The following is a 22,413-nucleotide window of genomic DNA, read 5'->3' as shown; positions in this document are numbered from 1 at the left end:
CACCGTCAATACCATGAGAGCTGAGTGAGAATTTCGTAAAACTCGAGCAAATGTTCTCGTTGAGCTATGTCGTGAAGTTAATCTTAAATTTCTTCATCGGTTAGCCATACGTATGCCAACTGACACTCCACAGTTGTTGCAAAGGGCATTGCATCGTATCCGCGACGAGGTTAATCGCATGACCCAACGTTTGCAAAGGTCCGGACTAATGAAGACCGCAAATGAGCGTGCCGAAGATGGGTTAATGGATGATGCACACCAGTACTACGCCTAGAGCATGGATGTTATGTATGAATCTGATATTGAGATGTAAGATGATGATGATAATGAATGAAATTGTTTGGATGAACGCCCAAACCATTTCTGTAATGCATGCAATTTTTAATGCTTATCCACGACTTATCAATGAAGGGAGATATTTCAATTGCTTTCGAATAGTTCTTGTAATTCTACCTTTACTTTCTCTCCGTTATTGTTATTTTGAAAAACGCTACTTCAACTAAACTTTCATGATTTCATGCATTATTGATGTGGAATATAATAATGATACTTAATGAAGTACATGTTCATATAACAAATAGTTGAAATACATGTTTAAGCTATATGAACAACAAATATATATGTGTACATTTTGTTTGGTTATCATTGGTTTGTACATGAAAAGAAGACAGTGAATGCAGTCTTTCAGAAAAGTGAAAGAAAAGGGAAAACAAAATTATGTGTTTATTTAGATATTTGTTTTGTTTCCTGTTTACTCATATTTTTCCCCACAACTATCCATTATGCAATGTTTACATTTTTTTTCCCATATTTTTTTTTGTATAAAATTTTTAGTAACCTGTAGCAACACAAGTGGTCCTCCAATCTCGCTCAATAATAAAATCTTATCAATTCTTATCATTTTTTTCCTGTTTTCCTTTTCATTTTTATGGAAATCATCAAAACAAGTAAGAATAAAAAATTGTAAAATTATATTTTTTGAATAAATAAGTATGACACATTTACATCATCTGTACAAGTTTGATTTACAAAAACTATAACAAAAACTATAAATAAAATAAACTATACACTCCACATCACACCCGCTAATGCCCTAACCTGCCCCCAGTCCCACAATCCCGACCGTGGACCTCCCTCCTCGGTCTCCTGCGGTAGACTCCCTGAATATCTGGCTCCCCCAATCATAAATGCGTATCCTGTGGAGCCTGTGAGTGTGACCCCCCCTCTACTGCATATGCTGCCCCTGATCCTGTCTGTGGCGAAAGATCGAATACTGCTGAGCTGTGAAACTCCATCATCTGGTGCAACTGTATCACGATCTGCAGCTGGAGCTCGACCTCTGCCTTTGCCCGCACCCCGACCTCGGCCGCGACGTCCGCCGCGACCAAAACCTCGCCCTTTCCCGCGCGCTCTGGGTGGGGGCTTAATATGGGCCTCAGCGTCAACGTGGGAGATGTCAGTGAGAACTGCATCATGTGTACTCATGGTCGCCGTCGAACTGTCTGGTGGTGGTAACTGGGTGGATGGGGTAACAACGTCATGCATGTATCGGGGCGGTGTCCAATCAGGGTCAGGCACATAAGGTATGCCGGTATGCTGCGTAGGAAGTACGTCGAGGGAATCTGCAGATATATATGGGGTAGTATGTGGTGGGGTGACTGATGTCGAAGGAGCTGATGTGGCAGGCGCTAAAGTGGAAGGCGCTAACGTGGAACACGCTGATGTATCTGGAGCAGCTGCTGAAGTGTGTACACCGTAGTGGCCGTAATGCAAACGATCTCCCTGATGGGTAAGCTGGAATGCCTGGTACAATAACTCCCGGATCTCTGCAACGGCCTGCAAGGCATGCTGCCCATCACGTCTTAAATGGGCGTCCTCAGCCAAGTGAAACGACCTCCCAACTCCAGCCATCTGAACAAACATTCAGACGTATTATTAGGCTACAGTTGACTGAAAGTAAATAAAGTATGATTTTAATAATTATCTGACACATAATATGATACTCACCAATGCCTCAAGATAAGGGCCAACTCCCTGATATCCAGACTCAGACACGTGACTCGGATTCCCGACTAGTAGGTGTGTATGTCGCCGATACCACAACATGTAAGGGTCGGAAGAGGGGATCACCTCATCACTGTAGTCAGCCTGTACAATACTATCCCGGCGGGCCTCCCATAACTGTATATATCGCATATAAAACAGATGCCAGTCAGTGCCAGCTCGGCTACGCCTATCAGTGACGTGCAACTGCCACTCAGTGTCGAATCGATCCGGTACGGACTGCACCCGACCAAACTGTTGGAGGACACGATGGGGGAGATGCCACTCAACCACTTCAAAATAAATAAGTGGCACTCTCGCCATCCATATCTCCTGACCCAGTCAGCAGTAGTCGGGGAGCGTACCGAGGACCCCAGCGTAAGGTTGCCAGATAAACTACAATGACGACAAATAAATTAAATTTTGCTCGTGAACTCAAAACATATACAATGAAGAAGACAACTAAAACGCAATTAAAAAATTTCATACCTCGCCCTCGATCATCTGGTCCAGCTGGTCTTTATAAACAACCACTACGTGGGTCGAGACGACCTCGTGGCCCATGTCAACCCTCCACCGGCTACCTCGCGGTCTGGTGGGCAACTGCATGTCCCCCTCACCCATAGGCAGCTCACCAGGACCAACCAGTTGCTGCCTAGACGGGGCAATGCGAATCAATCTCTCCCATGCCCAAATCTGCAATAGTTTGAACACAATTACAATACTGATATATGGCATACAATATGAATTGGCATGTAATAAAATTGTTACTAACCTGTAGCAACACAAGTAGTCCTCCAATCTCCCTCGTACCCACCTGAGCTGCTCGACATAGCATCCTATACAACCATGCCAGAGCCGCGCTACCCCAGTTGTACTGCCCAATCTCCTCAATGTCTCTCAGCAATGGCAAGTACATCAGCTTGACCAGGTTCTGTGACTTATCAGGGAGAAGTACCCCCCCAATAAGCCACAGAATATATGCTCGGGTATGCTACTGTACCAACTCATCTGGAGCATGATCTGGAAGATGAGCAAAGTGCTCGGCCAGCCACCTTACCCTCACTCTACCTGCCTGTAAATCTGCTGGTGTAGGTGCTACTCCCAATAGCTTAGCACATAGGGCTACCCACTGCTTCGTTGCGACAGATGGGTCAACTCCAGTAACTGCTCGGCCATCAATCTGAAGACCATATAGGACGGATACGTCCTGCAACGTGACGGTGGCCTCCCCGATCGGGAAATGAAATGTATGAGTCTCTGTGCGCCACCTCTCGACGAGAGCAGTGATGAATGCGTGGTCCAGTCGAATATGCCCGATACGATACACACCATAGAATCCCGCGCGTAATAGATACTGCAAGACTCTATGGTCCAACGGATGCTTCCACAATCCAGAATCTGCCCGACGGCATGTCAACACGGTGGGTGCCTCATCCTGCACAACAGAATGACCAATTTAAATAATAACATTATCACGAAATATACAATAGAATGCAATGTATTTTAATTGTAGGCGTAAAGTCCAACAAACGTTATTGCATACCGGACGGTCCCACATACTGTCAGCCCGATGTACCTGTCTGAATAGTGGAACCTCCTCAGGTACATGTGCCATGAAGCCTGTACAACTGAAATATTAGATCATCCATATCAAAATCTCATTTAATCATAACATAATAATAGAGAAAACAGTAATTATTGATTTTGTACTTAACGATGTAAAATACAATGAAGTAAATGTTATGGGTTCGAGAAAAGACAAATTTATGTGCCACTTACACGGAAGCAATTCGAAATTAATGATTACATTTATGGCATATTTGACAAAACTTAAATATTGATTTTGTAATGCTAAAAGTTTGAATAAATTATAAATTTTTCAAAATACATATACAATTTTGTAATTGTGAACAATGGCTGCAGCATTCCAATTTTTAAAATTTTAATTTATAAAAGGTTAATTTTTTTAAAATTTGTAAATTTTTTAAATTATAAAATGTGAACAATGATTGAAGCATTCGATATTTAATTTATTCAAAAATATGAAATTTTGAAATGGTAGAAGAACTACGTGATTAAGTATAGAATCATGTAATACACATTTTCAATCAAGCACACGGTGAAAAACTAGTACACATTTTCAATAAATTATACAAGTTTGAATAAGTTATACATATTTTCAATTTTGCATTACACATTTTTGAATCAAGTACACATTTTGTAATACACATTTTAAATGTATGACCCCGTTTACAAATACAAAATTTAAAAATACATAATTAAATGATCTATTACAAATGAAGAATTTCAAAATGATATATTACAACATGTAAGTATTACATAGTCTTCATCGACCAAGTCGTGCCGGACATATTCGCCTGTCATGACCTGTCTGGTGGCACTCACTGCAACGAGCTGTCAAACGCCTGTCTGATATATCCATCTCATTCGGAATACGAGCCATAGATGTACGACCCCGTTTTACTTCTCGCAGACGAACTTCATTAGGCAATAAGGTCCACTACGGATCATCCCAATAATCTTGATGCGGTATTGGATTGAATTTAGTTTCCCAAACCCTCATGTATACAGGAAGCCTATACATTGGATCAACGTACTGGAATGGATTGTCACCGCATTCAGACATTACAGCGAGCATATGGGAACATGGATAGTGTCTTATCTCATATTTCCCACAACTGCACGTGGGTTGATTTATTCGCACAATCTGTCTATTACGACCTCGTCCACGGCGAAAAGATGTTTGCACCTCAAATACACGGCGGGGCCTATAAGACAATATTGATACAAACTAATCAAGTTCATGTTTTTAGGTGTAATTAACTTAACAACATAATAATAACAATTTTTTCACATTACAAACTAACCTGTCATACGATATCAACTTGAAAGTATTTCCCCTTGCGATACCCTCCTCCATAGTTCTTTTCATCTCTCTAGGGTATTGGAACTCATTGCGTACATCTGTTTCAGCTTGGGTTCCCATCTCGTCAAAATATTTGACGAGTCGTCGAAATGTAAATTCAACCATAGCTGAAATAGGTAAGTTCCTTGCACCTTTCAAGACGCTGTTGAAGCACTCTGCATCATTACTGGTCAATAACCCCCAGTGATATCCACCGTCATATGCAAGGGCCCAGTCCTCAGGATTCATCTTGTGGACCCAATTGATGGCTTCTTAGTTAATAGCCTGTATCTGATCTAAGTAACCATTACACTTTCGTCATTGATCAACACTCCCTGCTTTCCACAGAAGTTATTTGAGCTCCTTATTTCTGAAATATGTGTTAAAGTTACTGCAAACATGTCGAAGGCAGTGCCGATGATATCCAACAAATTGGAGCGACGGATTCAGCCAATGCCGCCTCACAGCAGCTAAAATACTCTCAGCTCGATCAGCTATCAAAGTCACTCCCTGTCGGTCCATGACAATATGTTCCTTGATATTTTGAATGAAGAACAACCAAGACTCCAAACTCTCCATGTCGACAACAGTGAATGCAAGCGGTAATATTTTGCCATTGGCAGTGACAATCGTTGCTACAAGCAACACACCAGTGTATTTACCGTATAAGAATGTACCATCTATAGTTATAACAGGCCTACAATATCTAAAGCCATCGATGACGGGTTTGAAAGACCAGAAAATAAAGTGGAAGACAGGCATAATGGTTGTATGCTCGGTATATCTGTGCTTCCATGTCACGATGGTGCCAGGATTCGATGTCTGTAATGCATGCATGAATTTAGGCAACTGCCTATATGATTCATCCCAATCACCGAATACCATTTTAATTGCCTTTGCCCTTGTATGCCACGCCTTCTTGTATGATATACTATAGTTCATGGTCTTTTTTATATCTTCGATGACATTCTTAATCGGCATATCAGGTTCATTCTGCATACGACAATCAAATATGAGTTGGATTATCTGGATGTGAACACTATAAACAAACAAATATGTATATATATGTAAATATTTATTTTTTATACTAACCGCAACTTGTCCCAAAATATGAGAAGCAATGTAACTAGAGCTAATATTAATGTGGTCCCTGTTCATTCGTGGGTATAAACAATGGTGAGGACCCCTGTACTGCTTTATTTCAAAAAGACCATGTTTCCCACTAAGAGATGCACGCAACCACCAACTGCAGTCGTGCTTGCAAGCAGACACCCAAAGGTCTCGCTTGGAGGTTACGACCATATACTCTCGATTATTTGTTGCACGGTACAATTTCACAGCATGTAGAAGTTGCTTCTTATCAACAAAAACCATTCCTCTGTCCAACTCGGGATTTTCAGCACTCCAGATCCGGTTACGGAGAACGACATCACGGGTACTAATGTCAAAATCACCACCAATGTGAATGTTGTCATAGAAAGGGATTTCAACTCTAGGTGGAATGGGGGCATTTTCAGGGTCAACGGGAGCCTGGGCATCATATTCTTCATCATCATCATCATCTGATCCGCCTAATAAATTTTCTTCATCACACATGTCATTGTCATCATCGTTTAGGGCGACATCAGGACCATGTCACTGTCAGCAAACTGCACCTCATTCACTGTTTCAGCCATATTACCAGCAACTTCAACCGGAGTGGTATGATGGATACATGTGGGCACATCTTGTGTGTTACTGTCAAATTCATACCCATATCCACCACCTGAACTTGATTCTATACCATGGCCCTGAAATGACTGTTGTGTGTAGCCCAGTGGATAACATTGATCTGATTCATACATAGGAGACTGAAACGTTGTTGTGTCAATCCCATGCGTCAGCAATGTAGTGAACGGACGAGAATCCATTTGTGTCATGTTCGGGATATTGTGTACAATCTCTTTATCAATGTAGACTTCCAAACAATTTGGTGCTTGAAAAGTTGCACCGATACTTAATACGGTGTTCAACGCCTCATCGTCATTGATTGGTAATATCTTGTATTTGCTGTGTGCTTGCCACTAGCGATAAGGATATCTACATTTGAAGGTCAATCAGACACTTTTCCCGTAACTTGCCACCTTTGACGTAAACATCTCCTCCAAATTGCTAAGCGTGGTGCCAATTTGCACCGCATATATCCCTTTCGACTCAGCATCATATGATAAGCCTTCATCGGGATCTCGAATTATGTTTCCCCCCAGTAGAAAATAATTGGAACAGTGTCCATATACTTGCTTCAATTAAGACAAAAAACATTAAAATAGCAACAATATACTTATATCTCCTTGTACTCGTAAAAGAATTATATGAATTTTAACTCATTCAAGTACAATTACTTGTGACGCAAAAACTGTATTTAAGTAATCATCAATTATAATTCAACAATCATTATTGATTTTTTAATTAAGATATGAGTTAAAATAATGATAATGCTTTAGATTTTTTAGCTTTTTAAGAAAAACATCTTACAACACATACAAAATTAACATCATGCTCTTCTGTTATGTTTTTTACATTACTTATTATGATTAAGATCATGCTCTTATGCACAATAAATGTAATTCAGCTAAGTTTTAGGTCTAAAAATCTTTTATTAACTTTGGATTAATTTTGTATAAATTATAAAAAAAATGATTATAAATTATAAAGTAACAACATTTGTAATCATTAAATAAATATAATTGATGTAAGTTGATTTAGGTAATTGATAAATTATAAATCTAAGTAATTTACATAAACTTATAAGTGTAAGTTGTTAATCTTGTTACTTTGAGTGTAGGTAAACTTATGAATGTAGAAAAATTCAACAATTTTATGATGTAGGTAAACTTATGAGTGTAGGTAAACCTAACTTTACATCAAAGTAACAATATTTCTAATTTACCTAAATTTCACATCATGACATAAATTATGAGTGTAGGTTGTGACTTTATATAAATTATAAAGTGTTGGTAAACTTGATTTATACATAAAGAAAACTTATTTATACATATTAGTGACCACGCTTGTAAGTAAAATATGTAAAAACGTGTTTTCAAAACACATTTGGAACAAAAATTCAAAACCAGCACTCACTCTTCTTTGTCACAAACACTGACACTCACTCTCTCTATCTCTCTCTCTGACACACACACCCACAACACTTACACTCACATAAAACATATATAATTTTTAATATATATAAATTTTATTTTATAAAATTCAAAACAATTAATTTTTTTTTAATTTAATTTTTCTTTTGAAATAGATTATTTTTCCAATTATTTTTATTTTTTTTCCAATGAATTTTTTTTTCAAAGGTAGGGGAATAACTGTCATAAATATAAACCTCAGGTGTGTCAACGTAATTTACCAAAAACAAAAAATTACATTTTAAGAATTAAAGTAAAAAAATAATCATTTTATATAGTTGATTCTTATTTGCTATTATTAATTATTATTATATATATTTAATATTGGTCTGAATTTTACAAAATAAAATTTATATATATTAAAAATTATATATGTTTGATGTGAGTGTAAGTGTTGTGGGTGTGTGTGTTAGAGAGAGGGATAGAGAGTAGAGATGGCAATCTGAAACCAGCCCGACGGTGACCCGACCCCCGTCCCCGAATTTAATGGTTATTCACCGAAAAATATCCCCTACGGGCCGGGGACGGTATTTAAAATTTCATCCCCGATGATATCCGGGCCGGGGACGGGGATAGATGTTTCATACCCGGACCCGGCCCGGCCCCGGCCCCGCCCCGCTAATTCCCCGAGACGAAATTACCATTTTGTCCTTGCATATATATATATATCATATATGTTTGTATTTGATTAGGGTTCCTTTCATTCAGACACCACACCAAACTCCCTCTCACACTGTCACACACGGCGCTCCTCTCCCTCTCTCGCAGCTCGCCACTGGTCTCTCCCTCCTCACCGGCGATCCTCCTCACCGGCGATCCTCCATCACCACCGAGCCTCTCACTCACCCACGGCGCTCCTCTCTCTCTCTCTCTCGCTCACCACTGGTCTCTCCCTCTCGCTCGCCACTGGTCTCTCCCTCTCTCTTTCATCTGTCACCGCCGAGCCTCCCTCCTCACCGGCGATCCTCCGATCGTCCCTTACCGCCGCTCCTCCGGCTCTCTCTGTTTCGGTATCTCTCTCTCTCTCTCTCTCTCTCTCTCTCTCTCTCTCTCTCTCTCTTTCTAGGGTTTACATATATATATATATATATATATGAGTGTTTAGTATTTAGATCTGTAAATATTTTGTATATTTGAGTTTAGATCTGTAAATATTTTGTGCCAACAGCCTCTACAGATCTGTAAATATTTAGATCTGTAAATATAGCTCCGTCTACAGATCTGTAAATATTTTCATTTATTTTCATTATTTTTATTTTTATATTCATTTCTTTCAGGGAAGTTATTTTGTATATTTGATTTGGTTATTTGAATTGCCAGATCTGTGTATTGGATTTGATTTTGTCTGTGAATTGAAACTCTTGTTGTGGCTGATTTGAATGGCTTCCCAATTGTCTCTTTCTTTTTAATTAAAACTATCATATTTTAGTAATGTGCTGTTTGGCTGCTGAGTAATTGTAGGGAAAACAATGAAAAGAAACAAAAGTTGGAAATTGAATTTTAGAAGTTATTGAAAAGAAACAAAAGTTGGAAATTGAATTGAGTATATAGATCTGATTATGTATATTATATATATATATAGATCTGATTATATATATATATAGATCTGATTATATATATATATTAGTTTACATCTATGTATATTATATATATATATATAGATCTGATTATATATATATATATATATCTGAATATGAGTATATAGATCTGTTTTTTTTTCTAAATTTATTTATTCTGTGTAGATGATGATGTTCATTGTTCATTAGTTCATTATTGAAGATGAATATATAGATCTCTGAATATGAGTATATAGATCTCCCCTAATTATTGTTCATTGTTCATTATTGAATCCATGTTTTGGGTCAAGTGACTAGTCTCACTCACTCACTTCTCTTTTTCTCTTCAACGAACCTTTTTGTGTTGTATATGATGAAAGTTTTGGTGCACGATTATTCATATATATATATATATATTTATATAGGCACGTTGGAGTGAAAAAAGAAGTTGTGGTATGATGAACAAGAGGTCCACCCCAACACTTTGTGCCCCAGTTCTCTCTATCCCACATCATTCAATTGAGTGGCATCTCTATGGTATCATAGCAAAAAAATTAAACAATTGTATTAATGAAATGAATTAAAAAATAGGAATAGATGGTTGGATTGATCTATATTAGAATTGCTGAGGACAGAATGAGATCACTCATCTATTATTATTTTAATATATGATTTTGTTGAAGTTAATTTTTAATTTTTTTTTTTTAAACTGGCTGTCCATACCAGCTTGTCCTAATGCTAACTATTAACTTATTGTAGGCTTCTTGTCCGCTTCTTTCTCTAGTTGTGAGAATATAAAAACAAAAACCAATAGCTTTATATTTATAGAAAAAGTGTCTAGAAAGTATTTTAAAAAATGCAACATGAGGGCTAGATTTATTTGAGAAAAGTATATAAAAATTTGTATGACTATTTCCCAACACCTCATAGCATTTTTAGGGCTTGTGAAGGTTTGATCATTTATGTATGATTTACATCATTCACTTCTTTTAAATTCAAATAATTCTCTAACTTCTGAAATTGATTCAGTTTTACCCTTATGTGACATTCTGTGTTGATCAAATAGGACTAATTTAAAAGATAAATTGATAAATTTAATTCTAAAACCTTTTTCTTAGTATAAAAAAAATCCATTGATAACATGAGTACACATTTTCCTTTTAACACAGTATTTACTAGCAGATGTACTTTCAGTTTTGGCCATGACCATGTCTGTCGAATGAGAACGGGTATGCTGAATTATTTTACGTTTTACATTTCATTATGCATTCTTAATATCACTCTGTTTTGACATTAGCTTACTTGGTTCTGTGAGGCAACTTTTTGGCCATGCAATTATCCTCTATTCTCTATATGTTTTTTTCCCTCTCTACAGGCTGTAAGAGTTGAACATTGTGACCGGGTTCATGTCATTGTAGCAGCAAAACGAATTTGTATTGCAAATTGTCGTCTGTATTCTTCTTAGGTGTAAATCAACGGCTTCTTATTGTTGGTGACAACCATAAGCTGCTGCAGGGGTGTGACATGTTTTAGCAGACTTCACTCCTCTTTCTTCTAATCATAGCTTGTGAATTGTCATTTGTGCAAAGAAGTTATTTAAAATCTTTTTTTTCTCTCTCTCTCTCTCTGTGGATATTGTGCCAACAATGGATTTGATTTTTTATGTTGTAATGGACATATATATATTTTTTTTGTAATTTCAATTTTTGGGTAACCTATCCCTTGCGGGTTGTGCTTGGGATTAATTATTTTCTTTTTTACTTGTTGAATTTTCTTGTGTGTGGGTTGCTGGACAGATTGTATATATTGGCAGATTATGTTGAATTTTTGAAGTTCTTTGTGATAGGATGAAAGTTGTGTGTGATAGGATTTTTTAAACATGTACAGATGCTGCTGGACAGATTGTATATATTGCAATGCTACAGGTGTACAGATTGTATATGTGCTGCTGGACAAATATATTTTGAAATTGCTACAGGTTATTTTGTATGGCAACGCTACAGGTTTACAAATATATTTTAATCCATAATAATTGTCTTCATTGTCTCAAATATATTTTAATCTATGTTTATAGATTTTTATAGATTAAAAAAAAAAAAAAAAAAATCGGGGATTTTTCGGGGTCGGGGATCCCCGATCCCCGATCGGGGGCGGGGATGGGACCGGGCTATGAGTCCCCGTCGGGGATCGGGGCCGGGGCCGGGGAAAATTCGGGCATCGGGGATCGGGGACGGGGAGTGCGATCCCCGGCCCCGCCCCGCCCCGTTGCCATTCCTAATAGAGAGAGTGCTTGTGAGTGTCTGTGACAAACAAGAATGAGTGCTAGTTTTGAATTCTTTGTTGAATTTTTACATTTTGATTAGAAGTGATTATTATCCACGGGTCAACAGTAAAACCGTGGTTTGCAACCACGTTCTCTGAAGATAGAAAGAATTACTTAACAAAAGTATAGTTATGTATAAATCAAATTTCTTTAATCAGATTTACTTTAAAAAAATAATTACTTCAAAATTTATGTATAAATAAAATTTCCTTAAAAACGTGATTTGTAACCTAGACAGATATATCAATAATTTTGAATATGAAGGCATTACGAAGATTCTTCTTTTATTTTTCTGTTCATATAATTTTATAGTATAATTTGTATCAAGTATTGTATTTATTTTTTCTGTTCATATAATTTTGTAACAAGTCATACAAAAATCTTAAATCATAGTGTAACTTTTTTCTGTGAAATTATTATTTTTTTCATTGAGTTCAAATAACTCGACTGATTTTGTATGACTTGTTCTTAATTTTTATTTCAAACATTGTTCGCATCATTTTTTATAATTGGTGGTCCAATTAGTGAGATTTATGGACAATTAAAGAGATGTTAATTTTATTTGCTCAAGCTTCTGCCAATAGGGACCCTAATGACAAAGTTATTTGGTAGGTTATTTCCTATGACATTATTCCCTAACTTAGGGAAATAACCTCATCCGAAACAACGTAGGAAATAACTTAGGGAAATAACGTACGAAATAACATAAATAAAAAATTAATGAGCTCTCATAATTTTAAGCAATATAAAAAACATAACAAAAAAATTATCGACCTGAATCAAGTCAAACTTGAGTTTCATTAATATTAAAGAGCTCTCATTATATGTTAAAAATTAGGTATGCTCCTTTCAGATCTCAAGTTGAACTCTCAGTATGTGTCATGTTTATAGGTATTAATTGAGATTTATCGGATCTACGTGGAAGGGATGTTTGGTGCGGATTGTAAGATTAGTCGATAAATACGTAAACTAATTCAGACATCCGACTATAATAAAAAGTTAAAACTTAATTGAATAAACATAATACAGGCGCATAGAGAATAAGTCAATTGGATAATTCAAATAGGTAAAAATTATCAAGAATGACTCATTTTATAAATCAAATATTTTAATTTTTTCAAACATAATTCCTAAACAATTTTTTTTTTTTTTTTATATCAAATGTTTTCATAATAGCATTTTCTATGACGACTTGAAAGGCCTCTTTTGGCAAAGAGGTAAAAAGTAATTTTTTGACTTCTAATTTTTTGTGGATCAAATTATTCGACCTCTAATGTTTATATCAATTTTTTTGTGGATCACTTCTAAAAAGTCATTTATTTATATCAAATTTATAAAAGGGAATGTCATGAAATTTAAGGAGGAAAAACTCGAAAATGAAATTCAACCCTAAATGGGGCATGAAATTCAAGTAAACTATACTTTTTATATTTAACCACGATTAGATTTGAATTTAGTGCATAAATTTAGTCAAACCAATTTTTCTTATCGTAGGGGCATGTGGCATCAATGGCATATTTTAAAATTTTCTTTCTTTAAAAAAAAATTTAGTGTACTACTTAAAGGGTCACCCATACAAAATATTAACAATCACAATCACTCTTTAAAAAAATTTAACAAGAAAACGAAAGAAGGCCTACACCGACATAAAATTCAATTATCTGACTTTTCTATTTTGCCATATCCCTATCTCCAAAATATATATATATATATATATATATTTGTTCCTGGCCAAAATGACGAGAAAACTTCCATAGCAATTTCTTATCACAAATTTGTTCCTTACTTTTCAATTTCTTGTTCTTACTTAAAAAATTGAAATTTAGAACAAAAAATATTTTTGTTACTCTATTAATTTTAAGTTATTACTACTCCACGTCACCTAATTAATAATAATTTTTACAGCCAAATTAACGTTTCTCTTTCTTATGTAATTAATTAACAGCATTAAAATTTAACAAATTATCTATAATTAAACACATTCAACAAATTCAACAAATTATCTATAGCAAAAGATTTCACATTCAACAGATTATCTATAATTAAAATTCAACAAATTATCTATAATTAAACACATTCAACAAATTCTCTATAATTAAAATTCAACACATTCAACATTCACATTCAACAAATTATCTATAGTTAAAATTTCACAAATATAAACCCTAGCCCTAATTTATTATTTCTGATTTCACAACATTTTATTCACAAACATAAACCCTAACCCTAACCCCACATTCATGAACCCTAACCCGAATTTATTCACAAATATAAACCCTAACCCTAACCCTAACCCTAACCCCACATTCCTGAACCCTAACCCCAATTTATTCACATTTTCATAAACAAAATATATTCACAAATATGTAAAGTAGATGATAGAAGCCATACCAACGAGAAAGAGACGGTATTGAAGCAGAGGGAGCTCGACAGAGAGAAAGCAGGGAGCACAGTGACAAAGAGAGGAGTAAGAGCGAGAGAGAGACGGTAGAGGGAGTTCGACAGAGAGAGGAGTAAGCGTGAATGTAAAACACGGGGCTGGGGAGATTATATACAAGTTTTAAAATCGTGGTTGTGAACCACGAGTTCACTTAATGGAAAAAAATTTGGCCAAAACTCGTGGTTAGAAAAAACGAGTTCAGAACAAAAAAAAATTTGCTAAAATCGTGGTTTGGAAAAGCGAGTTCAAAAGAAAACGGTTATTGATAAAATTGTGGTTACAAATAGCGAGTTCAGAACAAATTTTTTTTTTCACAAAAGCGGGGTTGCGAACAGCGAATTCATAACATAATTTTTTTTCAATGAACTCGTGGTTTATAACAGCGAGTTCAAAGGAAAGAAAAGTTAATTAAAATCGCGTTTTGTAACCACGATTTATTAATCGAAAGCGCTTTTTGTAACCACGAATTTAAAATTTCCCAACTTTCACGTGGGACAGGCAGAAATATGTTGAAATCGCGATTATGAACCGCGAGTTAGCTTATTTTGGGAATTCTTTGAAAACTAGGCTTAGTTTGGAAATTGATTTACTATTTTAGCTTATTTAGGGAAATGCCCCTCAAACATCTTCCTCAGTTGCAGTGGTCAAGTAATGAGATCTCCAATTAATTTGCAGCCTTCACCACTGTAACTAAGAAATAACTCTGGGTGTGTTTTTCATTCTAAAGCACACAATTTAAAGGCATACATCAAGATTTTATGCTAAAGTTTTAGTATGAAAATGTTTTGCATATGTCCTGGCTCACTATTTAATACCTCAAGAGTAGTACCTGATGAGAGAGAATAAAATTGACTGCATTATATAACTGATCTACTGCTATTGTTTCTCCAACACGGGTAGATGGCATCTGGGATAGCATGAGTGTTGCCTGCATAAAATTATATTATACCATAAATGAAAACATTTTTTTAAGCCATCTTTTAAACTTAGAGAACTCCATTACTAAAATTCTAAATGTCCTATCTAAGGTACATTTTCATGCCAAAAGACTTGGTAAGCATGGATACTTCTAGATTGGAGTTGTATTTGTATCACAAACCAATACTTACCAATACTCATGGATACGTATATGATAGTTCCTAAACGTATCAAATAATTGATTTTTTTTTTTTTAAAGAATATCAGCTACTTTAGATCACGTATCTGAATTATTATGAAAGTGAAATAGTAATAAAGTGTATAATTGATAGGATTCATACGAGAATAACTTCTTGTACTTTACAAAGAAGAAAATATTTTTTAAAACTTATCCAATTGACATACCCTTATAAACGTGTCATATATGTGTTTCATATTCATATCCGTATATGGTTTTTAGAAAGTAAGGACAACTATGGAAATATGATGATCCTAAAATTAGATTTCAACACAAACACTTTGTGTATAACACATTTAACTATGAAAGAGAACAGAAAAAAGGAGAAAAAATAATTTAGACGTGATATTGAAATGCAAATTTCATAAGACCTACAAAAAAAAAAAAAAAAAAGGAACGTTGTTGGTCATTGACTCGCCATGTATAACACAATACAAAAATTATTAAAATATTTTTTATGAGCATAATCTGGTTGTACCCATATTCTATTCTTCAAAGTATTTCACATTGTTAAATTCATATCGTATCATACCTGTATCTTATATCCATGCTTCAAAAAGACATATTGGCTCATGATTTTGAAAGAAAAAAAAAAGATAGAAAAGGAAAGGGCAATAGATTTTTATATTCTATGTTTCCTCTAATGCTGTGTTTGGTTGATGGATTTGGGGAGGGATTTGGAAAGAGAAAGGGAAAAGGTGTGTAAAACTAAGTGAATATAGATATGTTTTATTCACATTTCACTTACCTTTTCCATTTTCCTTTCCAAATCCCTCCTCAAATCCCCCAACCGAACACAGCATAAACGTTTTCTACAGAATATGTTTTAAAACAACATTAGTATATCTTTTACTTATGAAATTTTAATGCACCTTCTAAGGACCATCTTAAACTTACTGAAGTTAATGGAAACAATCTACCTTTAAACCTTCTGCAGTGCAATCTGATACAGGTATCTGGGGTAGAGAAAGGCCACCCACCCTTTGAAATGTGACAGTACCAGAAGCTAAGATTGCCTGAGCTGTCATCCCTAACCTTTAAGCCAAAATCAAATTCAAATTAGTACAACTCATATGTTTCACATAATTAGAATAATTTTTTTATACATGATGAACATTGTTCACCAAAGTTCTAACTTGCCTGTGAGATCTTAATGAACTCATGGGATTTTTTAAGCATTGAACCATATTCATCAACAAGATTGGTAGAGAGGATTGCTTGGACAGCAAAAGCAACATCCCATAATTGGGATCCATTGTAACCCTGACATTGAAATATTGCCTTTTGTTTTTTAGTAGTTCAAAGAAAATCTGGAGACAGAGGTATCAGCTTCCTTTTTTCACATTACTTTGTTTCATACTCGTAAGTTCTAATTAATAGCCAACGAGTGTGCAACAATTTTAATTGGGAAAAAATACTTGATAGAAAACCTGCATTTTCATTCCATCTTCAGCCACCCAGAGATAATCTTTGATCCTTGAGAGGTGTAGCTGATTTGCCATTGAATTTGGATCATCCACCCAACAACATATCATGTTTAGTACCTATGGTTAGAAAGAATAACTTATGAGTATTCAGTACAATTCTTACACTCCCAAAAATGAAAGTAGTTTGTTATAGAGTGACAAGTAGATAGGCTACTCATAAGTGACTGAAAATATCAGATTGTCTATGTATACCAAATTTTATCACAATTTAACAACCTATGCATTCCCTTCCTAAGATATTCATGCTTAGGATTTTTGCCAAAATGCTTGGATACGCCAATGTTTGAAAAAAGAGATAACATGCATGTATTAGAGATAAAAGTACGTACCTTATTTACTGGTCCAAGACAGATATATTGTGTATTCTCATCCTCATAGTGAATATGTTCCATTACCATGCTTAACGCCTTTTTTCTTAGCCTATAGAAAGGCCATTGCATGAGAAGAGGCTCCCCAATCTTATGTAAAGAATCCCAAAGGATGTCTTGTATCATGGGATGTGGGTAGTACAAATCTTCCTGCAACACTAGATTGGATATTATAAACATTATCATGATTATTACATATTCACCTTAAACAATGGCATAATTATAAGTAAAATTGCATTTCATGATTGATCTCTGATTGAAATGCATCCAACATCAACGACAGGGAAAGAACAAATTATATTTTAATTGAGATTAATATGCTAGAGTTGATAATGGGATGGTTCAAATTTGTTTGGTCGAGTTAATTTTGGCTCAACCCTAAATACCAAGTTGTTATATTAACTTAGTTCTTTGACCTAGGGATGTAATTAGGTAGCCTATCACTAAAATTTGGGTACTAAGTTTAGTTGTTGATATCAGTATGTTCATTAAAGCAATATGGCGGAGATAGTGGCAGGGAACGATAGCTGAATTGATTAAAGAAATAAGATTTAATAACTAGTTTTGATAATATTTTATATTTTGGTATTTATTTTATTTTTTGGTTTTTAGTTAGGACTTACTTGACTAGATCATCAAAATTTGTGGCTCTTTTTTCCTCCTTTTTTCTTAGTCTTTTTGATATTTTTTTATTTTCTCTTTTCGATCAATTCTCCATAGATTTTGATTTTGGGATCAATTGAATAGTTGAATAGATTTCTTAAATGTTGTTCGATGTCAGCTAGAGTTTTGCAACTGAGCAAGGATAAACATGTATCAAACTATACCTTAGCGCATAGGTATCTAGCTTGGTTCCAATCAATCTGATGGTAGGGATGTGTATACAACTCTCTTCTCAATGACAAAATGGTAGCATTAATTGGCCCCACGAACCTCTTCCCATATAAATATGACATTGGTAGGTACACCATCCTACAATGACACCACATACGCCCTGCATAAAGTGGAACATCTATTGTAATTTTGGTTGTTGATGTATTGATATGCCAATTTATATGACATATCTGTAAGCCTACTTTTTTTTGATAACTGAGTGTCCGGGCCAGCTTTCGCGCACCTCGACTAATCTCAGGGCCCTGAAGTTAACGACCGGGCAAACCTCCAGTGGCCCCAAGGTGTGACTCGAACTCGAGACCTGTGGATTTTATCCTCCAAGCTTTACCGCTCTGCCACTTGCCTTGGGGTTATATCTGTAAGCCTACTTACTCTCTTAATGTATATTGCATTCTTTAATATTATGAAGCATCAATCCAAACACACGCATTATGCATACATACATAACAAGATTAAAAATAAAAATAAAAAGGCATTTGCACTTTCTGTTGCTTCTCATAAGGGTTTTTATGGAACCAACAAGCCTAATCTCCCGTAGAGCGAAAAATTGAAATAGAAATTCTATGAAGCATGTTGAATGGAAGTTCAACATTGACATAACTATGAGACAAACAAAACCAATACGTTAAACTCCTTGAAATCAAGCTCACCTTGTAACCATAGCCAACTACACAAGCATAGAAGCATTCCTGCATGCAAAAAAAAGAGCAATAGAGACCAAATTAGTAAAATAAATATTTTTAACTTGAATATATGTTTTATATTTGAATAAATAGTGATAACCTTATCCTAGGGAAGAAATTTTTCTTTTTCTTTATTATTTTTCACAAGCAAATCATTAATCGGTTGGAAGTAAAATATTAGCCGAAGCATATTTATGAAGTCCTTTTTGCTCACCAGCTTTTGCTGAATTAACATGTTATAATGCGTTTCTGATGATGAAATTTTCATATACAAAGGAATGTCAATCTTCAAAGTCTTGAGTGAACCAGTATGGTTTATGTATCTGTCAAATGTAACAGTTGTGCCTTGTTTCTATAAAGAGGAAGCTCTGACAATCAAGCAAGTTCTACAGTGAGCTTCCAGTGCTGGGTAGAAATATGTGTTAATGATTTAGAAGTGCCTTTATCAAAATGCTCGTTTATATGAACCACATTTAACCGATACAATTTAGAGAAGCAGAACTGTTGTTTCTTTCAAGTTTATAACATTCCAAGAATCTACAATCTTGGTATTCCTCTGATGCTTTCAAATAAATTGACCTCATTAACATTTCGCATTCTTAACCACTCAGTAGTTTTAAACAAATTTTAAAGCACCTCCTACAACATTTTCATATAAAATGCCAGTCTAACACTTTTAGCCTCTTGTGACAAAGAACAAGGGGTTAAATCATATCTCCTAACAAACATATTACAGTCCTGTGAAATCCAAAGAGTATGAGAAAAGCACTGTTGAAGGATTAAAAAAAAGAAGAAACCTCTAAGTTGCTGGCAACACTAGGAGAACAGTCAATTTAAGCACTCCACTATCGGTCTTTTAAAACTGGATCCTTGTAGCATATCTCATCGCACTCTCCCAAGCCTATTTATCAAATAGCAATAGCAAATAACCCTATAGCTTAAATCCTTAAAATGATAGAATCAAGTACAATGACTATTAAAGGGTCCATAAATTATAAATCACAGATATTGAATTAATTCACTATCTCACTGTTATTAACAATTAACATCAGTCTTGATTGGTCAGGATCAAAACAATTGAACAAAAGAAAGTTAACAGTAACAAGATCTTGTAAATTGCTTAGCCAAAATAGACCACATAAATGTTGAGTTAGTAAACACCAACAAACATAAATAAAAACCAAAATGTTGATAACTAAAAAAGTAATTAAATACACCAGATAACATTTGTTTTTCCCATTTTTAATATCTTAAAACATCATCATGTGAAGATTTATTTTGTTGGTAACTAACGTGTGTTCATAAGCCCAGAGTTTTCTAAATCAATCGAAGTATGGAATGATAGTGTGGTGGCTCTATTCAGAAGATACCCAGTCCAATGACATTAAGAGAGACAATCAAACATAAAGTGTATTTATACAGTATCAAATGTTGTATATAATATATACATGGGGTCGATTCTCAAGTCGGTTTGAGTTACTCGGATTCCTAACCAAGAACTGAACTGACCAGATCACTTATGGGATCTTTGAACCCAAAACTAAACCATGCCCAACATATGAAAACCATGTTGGTTCGGTTTGCAGGTTCCTTAGTTACTTTGTGCACACCTACTTGAGGACAACTACAGAAGTGGTGTCTACTACATCAGGTAATAAATGAAATCATAGTAAACATCCATGACCATCAAAGTCAGCTAACACAAAGATGGTGTCGTACTGTGATGTTAACTACTGAAGTGCAAACAATTAGTACATATCACAAGTGACTGACAGGAAAAATGTTTGAAAGTCAATCATCAGAAACATTGACTATGGACAACATGCTAATGATATGAGATATATGTTGTGAAAGGGAACTCACATCATGCAGCCTTTTGTAATCCAACATTTCTACATGTCTCTTTCCTGATAAAGTGCAGACTCTCCTTGGCCAGGACCTGACTCTAATAGATAAGACAACTCATCATTTAAAGATTGTTTTTTCCTCTGACCAACTTTAGATCTCTCTCCATTGGAGACACCACAGGGCTTGTTCTGGTCTAATGACGCAGAAATCAGTTCATCAGGCACAGGTTCGTCTTTGCATGGAGATATGTTATCATTGAATGCAACACTAAAATCCTTAGAGTCGGATGTAAAATCAGAACTTGGACTTTCCTGCTTACCCTGATCACTAAGATCTGGAGCATCAGGATCATAATCATCATCCTCTGAATCATCAGAAAAAGGTAGTTCCAACTTCTGCTTGTTTTTTGGTGAATCTCCATTATCTTCAGAAGCAGAATAGAAATCAGATTCATCAGAACTAGATTCATCTCCCTCAACTTTCTCATCCACTTCTGAACCATCAGGGTCATAATCATTAACCTCAGAATCACAAGCATTGGGTGTACTTGCTTGCAAATGAGATGGCCAATCCACATGTTTGACAAACCAATTGAAAACTTAGTGTATACTCTATTTATGAATCTATCTAACATCTTACTATCCCCTAAATTCTGCTTAAATACATATATACATTAATCACCTATGGAATTAATTTATTTGGTTTCACCCCACAACATAGATTTAAGCAAAAGTCTTAATTAAACAACAATAAAGGGATTGAAGAAATTAGATAAGAATTCACTATAAATGCCACAATAGCACTGGAAAGAGCGAGAAACCTATACTCAGCCATGCCTTCAGATAACCCAATAAACATATTGGCAACGCCTAATGGACATACATAAAATACATTTATCTAGAAACAGAGTTAATTTTTTTAAAAACAAATTTCATCAAATTAACAACAAAATTCTTTAAACAATTTTATTTTATTTTTGGATCTGTTTTAAACATATTCATACAAACTTTAAAAAAAAAAAAAAAAAAAAAAAAAATTCACCGAAAACAATAGCAACAATCAATTTCAAAAAAATTATTGGTAATCTCAAACAAATTTCAACAAATCTCAAGCAAAGATTCCAAAATCTAACGTAAATTTTAAACAAGAAATACCTATGTTTCAATATGCTTACGAGTTTGGGCTTGTAATATGTGATCTACGAATAGGGCTGTGATCTGCAATAAGGGCTTGTGATCTTTGATCTCGTCGACTGATGTTCACTGAAGAGAGGTTTGTGATGTTAGATTCTCGTCAACTGATGTTCACCGAAGAAAGATAAAAGAGATGGAGAGAAAGAGGGGGTAGGATGTCGACTGTAAGAGACCGAACGACAACAAGAAGAGAGAAAGTGAAGGGGATTTGCTGATAGTCCCTTGTTTACCGAAGAGAACAATGGAGAGAGAGAGAGAGAGATTCTCATAGTCGTTGGTGAGTGTTGGCTACATATTTTGTAAAAGCCAGTTACAGT

The 22,413-nt window shown here is 35.2% G+C and overlaps 1 protein-coding gene and 1 pseudogene across 3 annotated transcripts; both read right to left on the bottom strand.

Moving 5' to 3' along the window:
- Positions 1 to 954: 954 nt before the first annotated feature.
- LOC114292745 (cycloartenol synthase 2-like) lies at positions 955 to 22,396 on the bottom strand (annotated as a pseudogene). Its single transcript, XR_014331584.1, has 15 exons — positions 22,058 to 22,396; positions 19,853 to 19,956; positions 19,023 to 19,061; positions 18,306 to 18,472; positions 17,440 to 17,628; positions 17,054 to 17,167; positions 16,764 to 16,886; positions 16,544 to 16,658; positions 15,297 to 15,395; positions 14,419 to 14,452; positions 3,590 to 3,666; positions 2,819 to 3,481; positions 2,533 to 2,739; positions 2,008 to 2,439; positions 955 to 1,911 (listed from the first exon to the last, which is right to left on the bottom strand). The product of XR_014331584.1 is annotated as a cycloartenol synthase 2-like (transcript).
- On the bottom strand, positions 4,798 to 8,571 carry LOC145792203 (uncharacterized). 2 transcript variants are annotated; one of them, XM_082872951.1, is made up of 3 exons: positions 6,065 to 8,571; positions 4,978 to 5,965; positions 4,798 to 4,934 (listed from the first exon to the last, which is right to left on the bottom strand). In XM_082872951.1, the coding sequence occupies exons 1-2, from the start codon at positions 6,566 to 6,568 to the stop codon at positions 5,324 to 5,326; spliced, it is 1,146 nt and encodes a 381-aa protein (XP_082729077.1). In that variant the 5' UTR covers positions 6,569 to 8,571; the 3' UTR covers positions 4,798 to 4,934; positions 4,978 to 5,323. The 2 variants fall into 2 exon arrangements, with proteins under 2 accessions (XP_082729077.1, XP_082729076.1); XM_082872950.1 differs by having other exon boundaries at positions 4,978 to 8,571.
- Positions 22,397 to 22,413: the final 17 nt, after the last annotated feature.

Source organism: Camellia sinensis, chromosome 6 (assembly GCF_055761805.1).
Source record: "Camellia sinensis isolate YWXY chromosome 6, ASM5576180v1, whole genome shotgun sequence".
NCBI lineage: Eukaryota > Viridiplantae > Streptophyta > Magnoliopsida > Ericales > Theaceae > Camellia > Camellia sinensis.
The sequence above is the reverse complement of the archived record's forward strand: the minus strand, read 5'-3'. Positions and strand labels throughout refer to the sequence as shown.

What these genes read in the sequence shown, in the direction of transcription:
- LOC145792203 (XM_082872950.1), bottom strand. Translation starts at nt 6,568, where the DNA reads ATGTGTGATGAAGAAAATTTATTAGGCGGATCAGATGATGATGATGAT.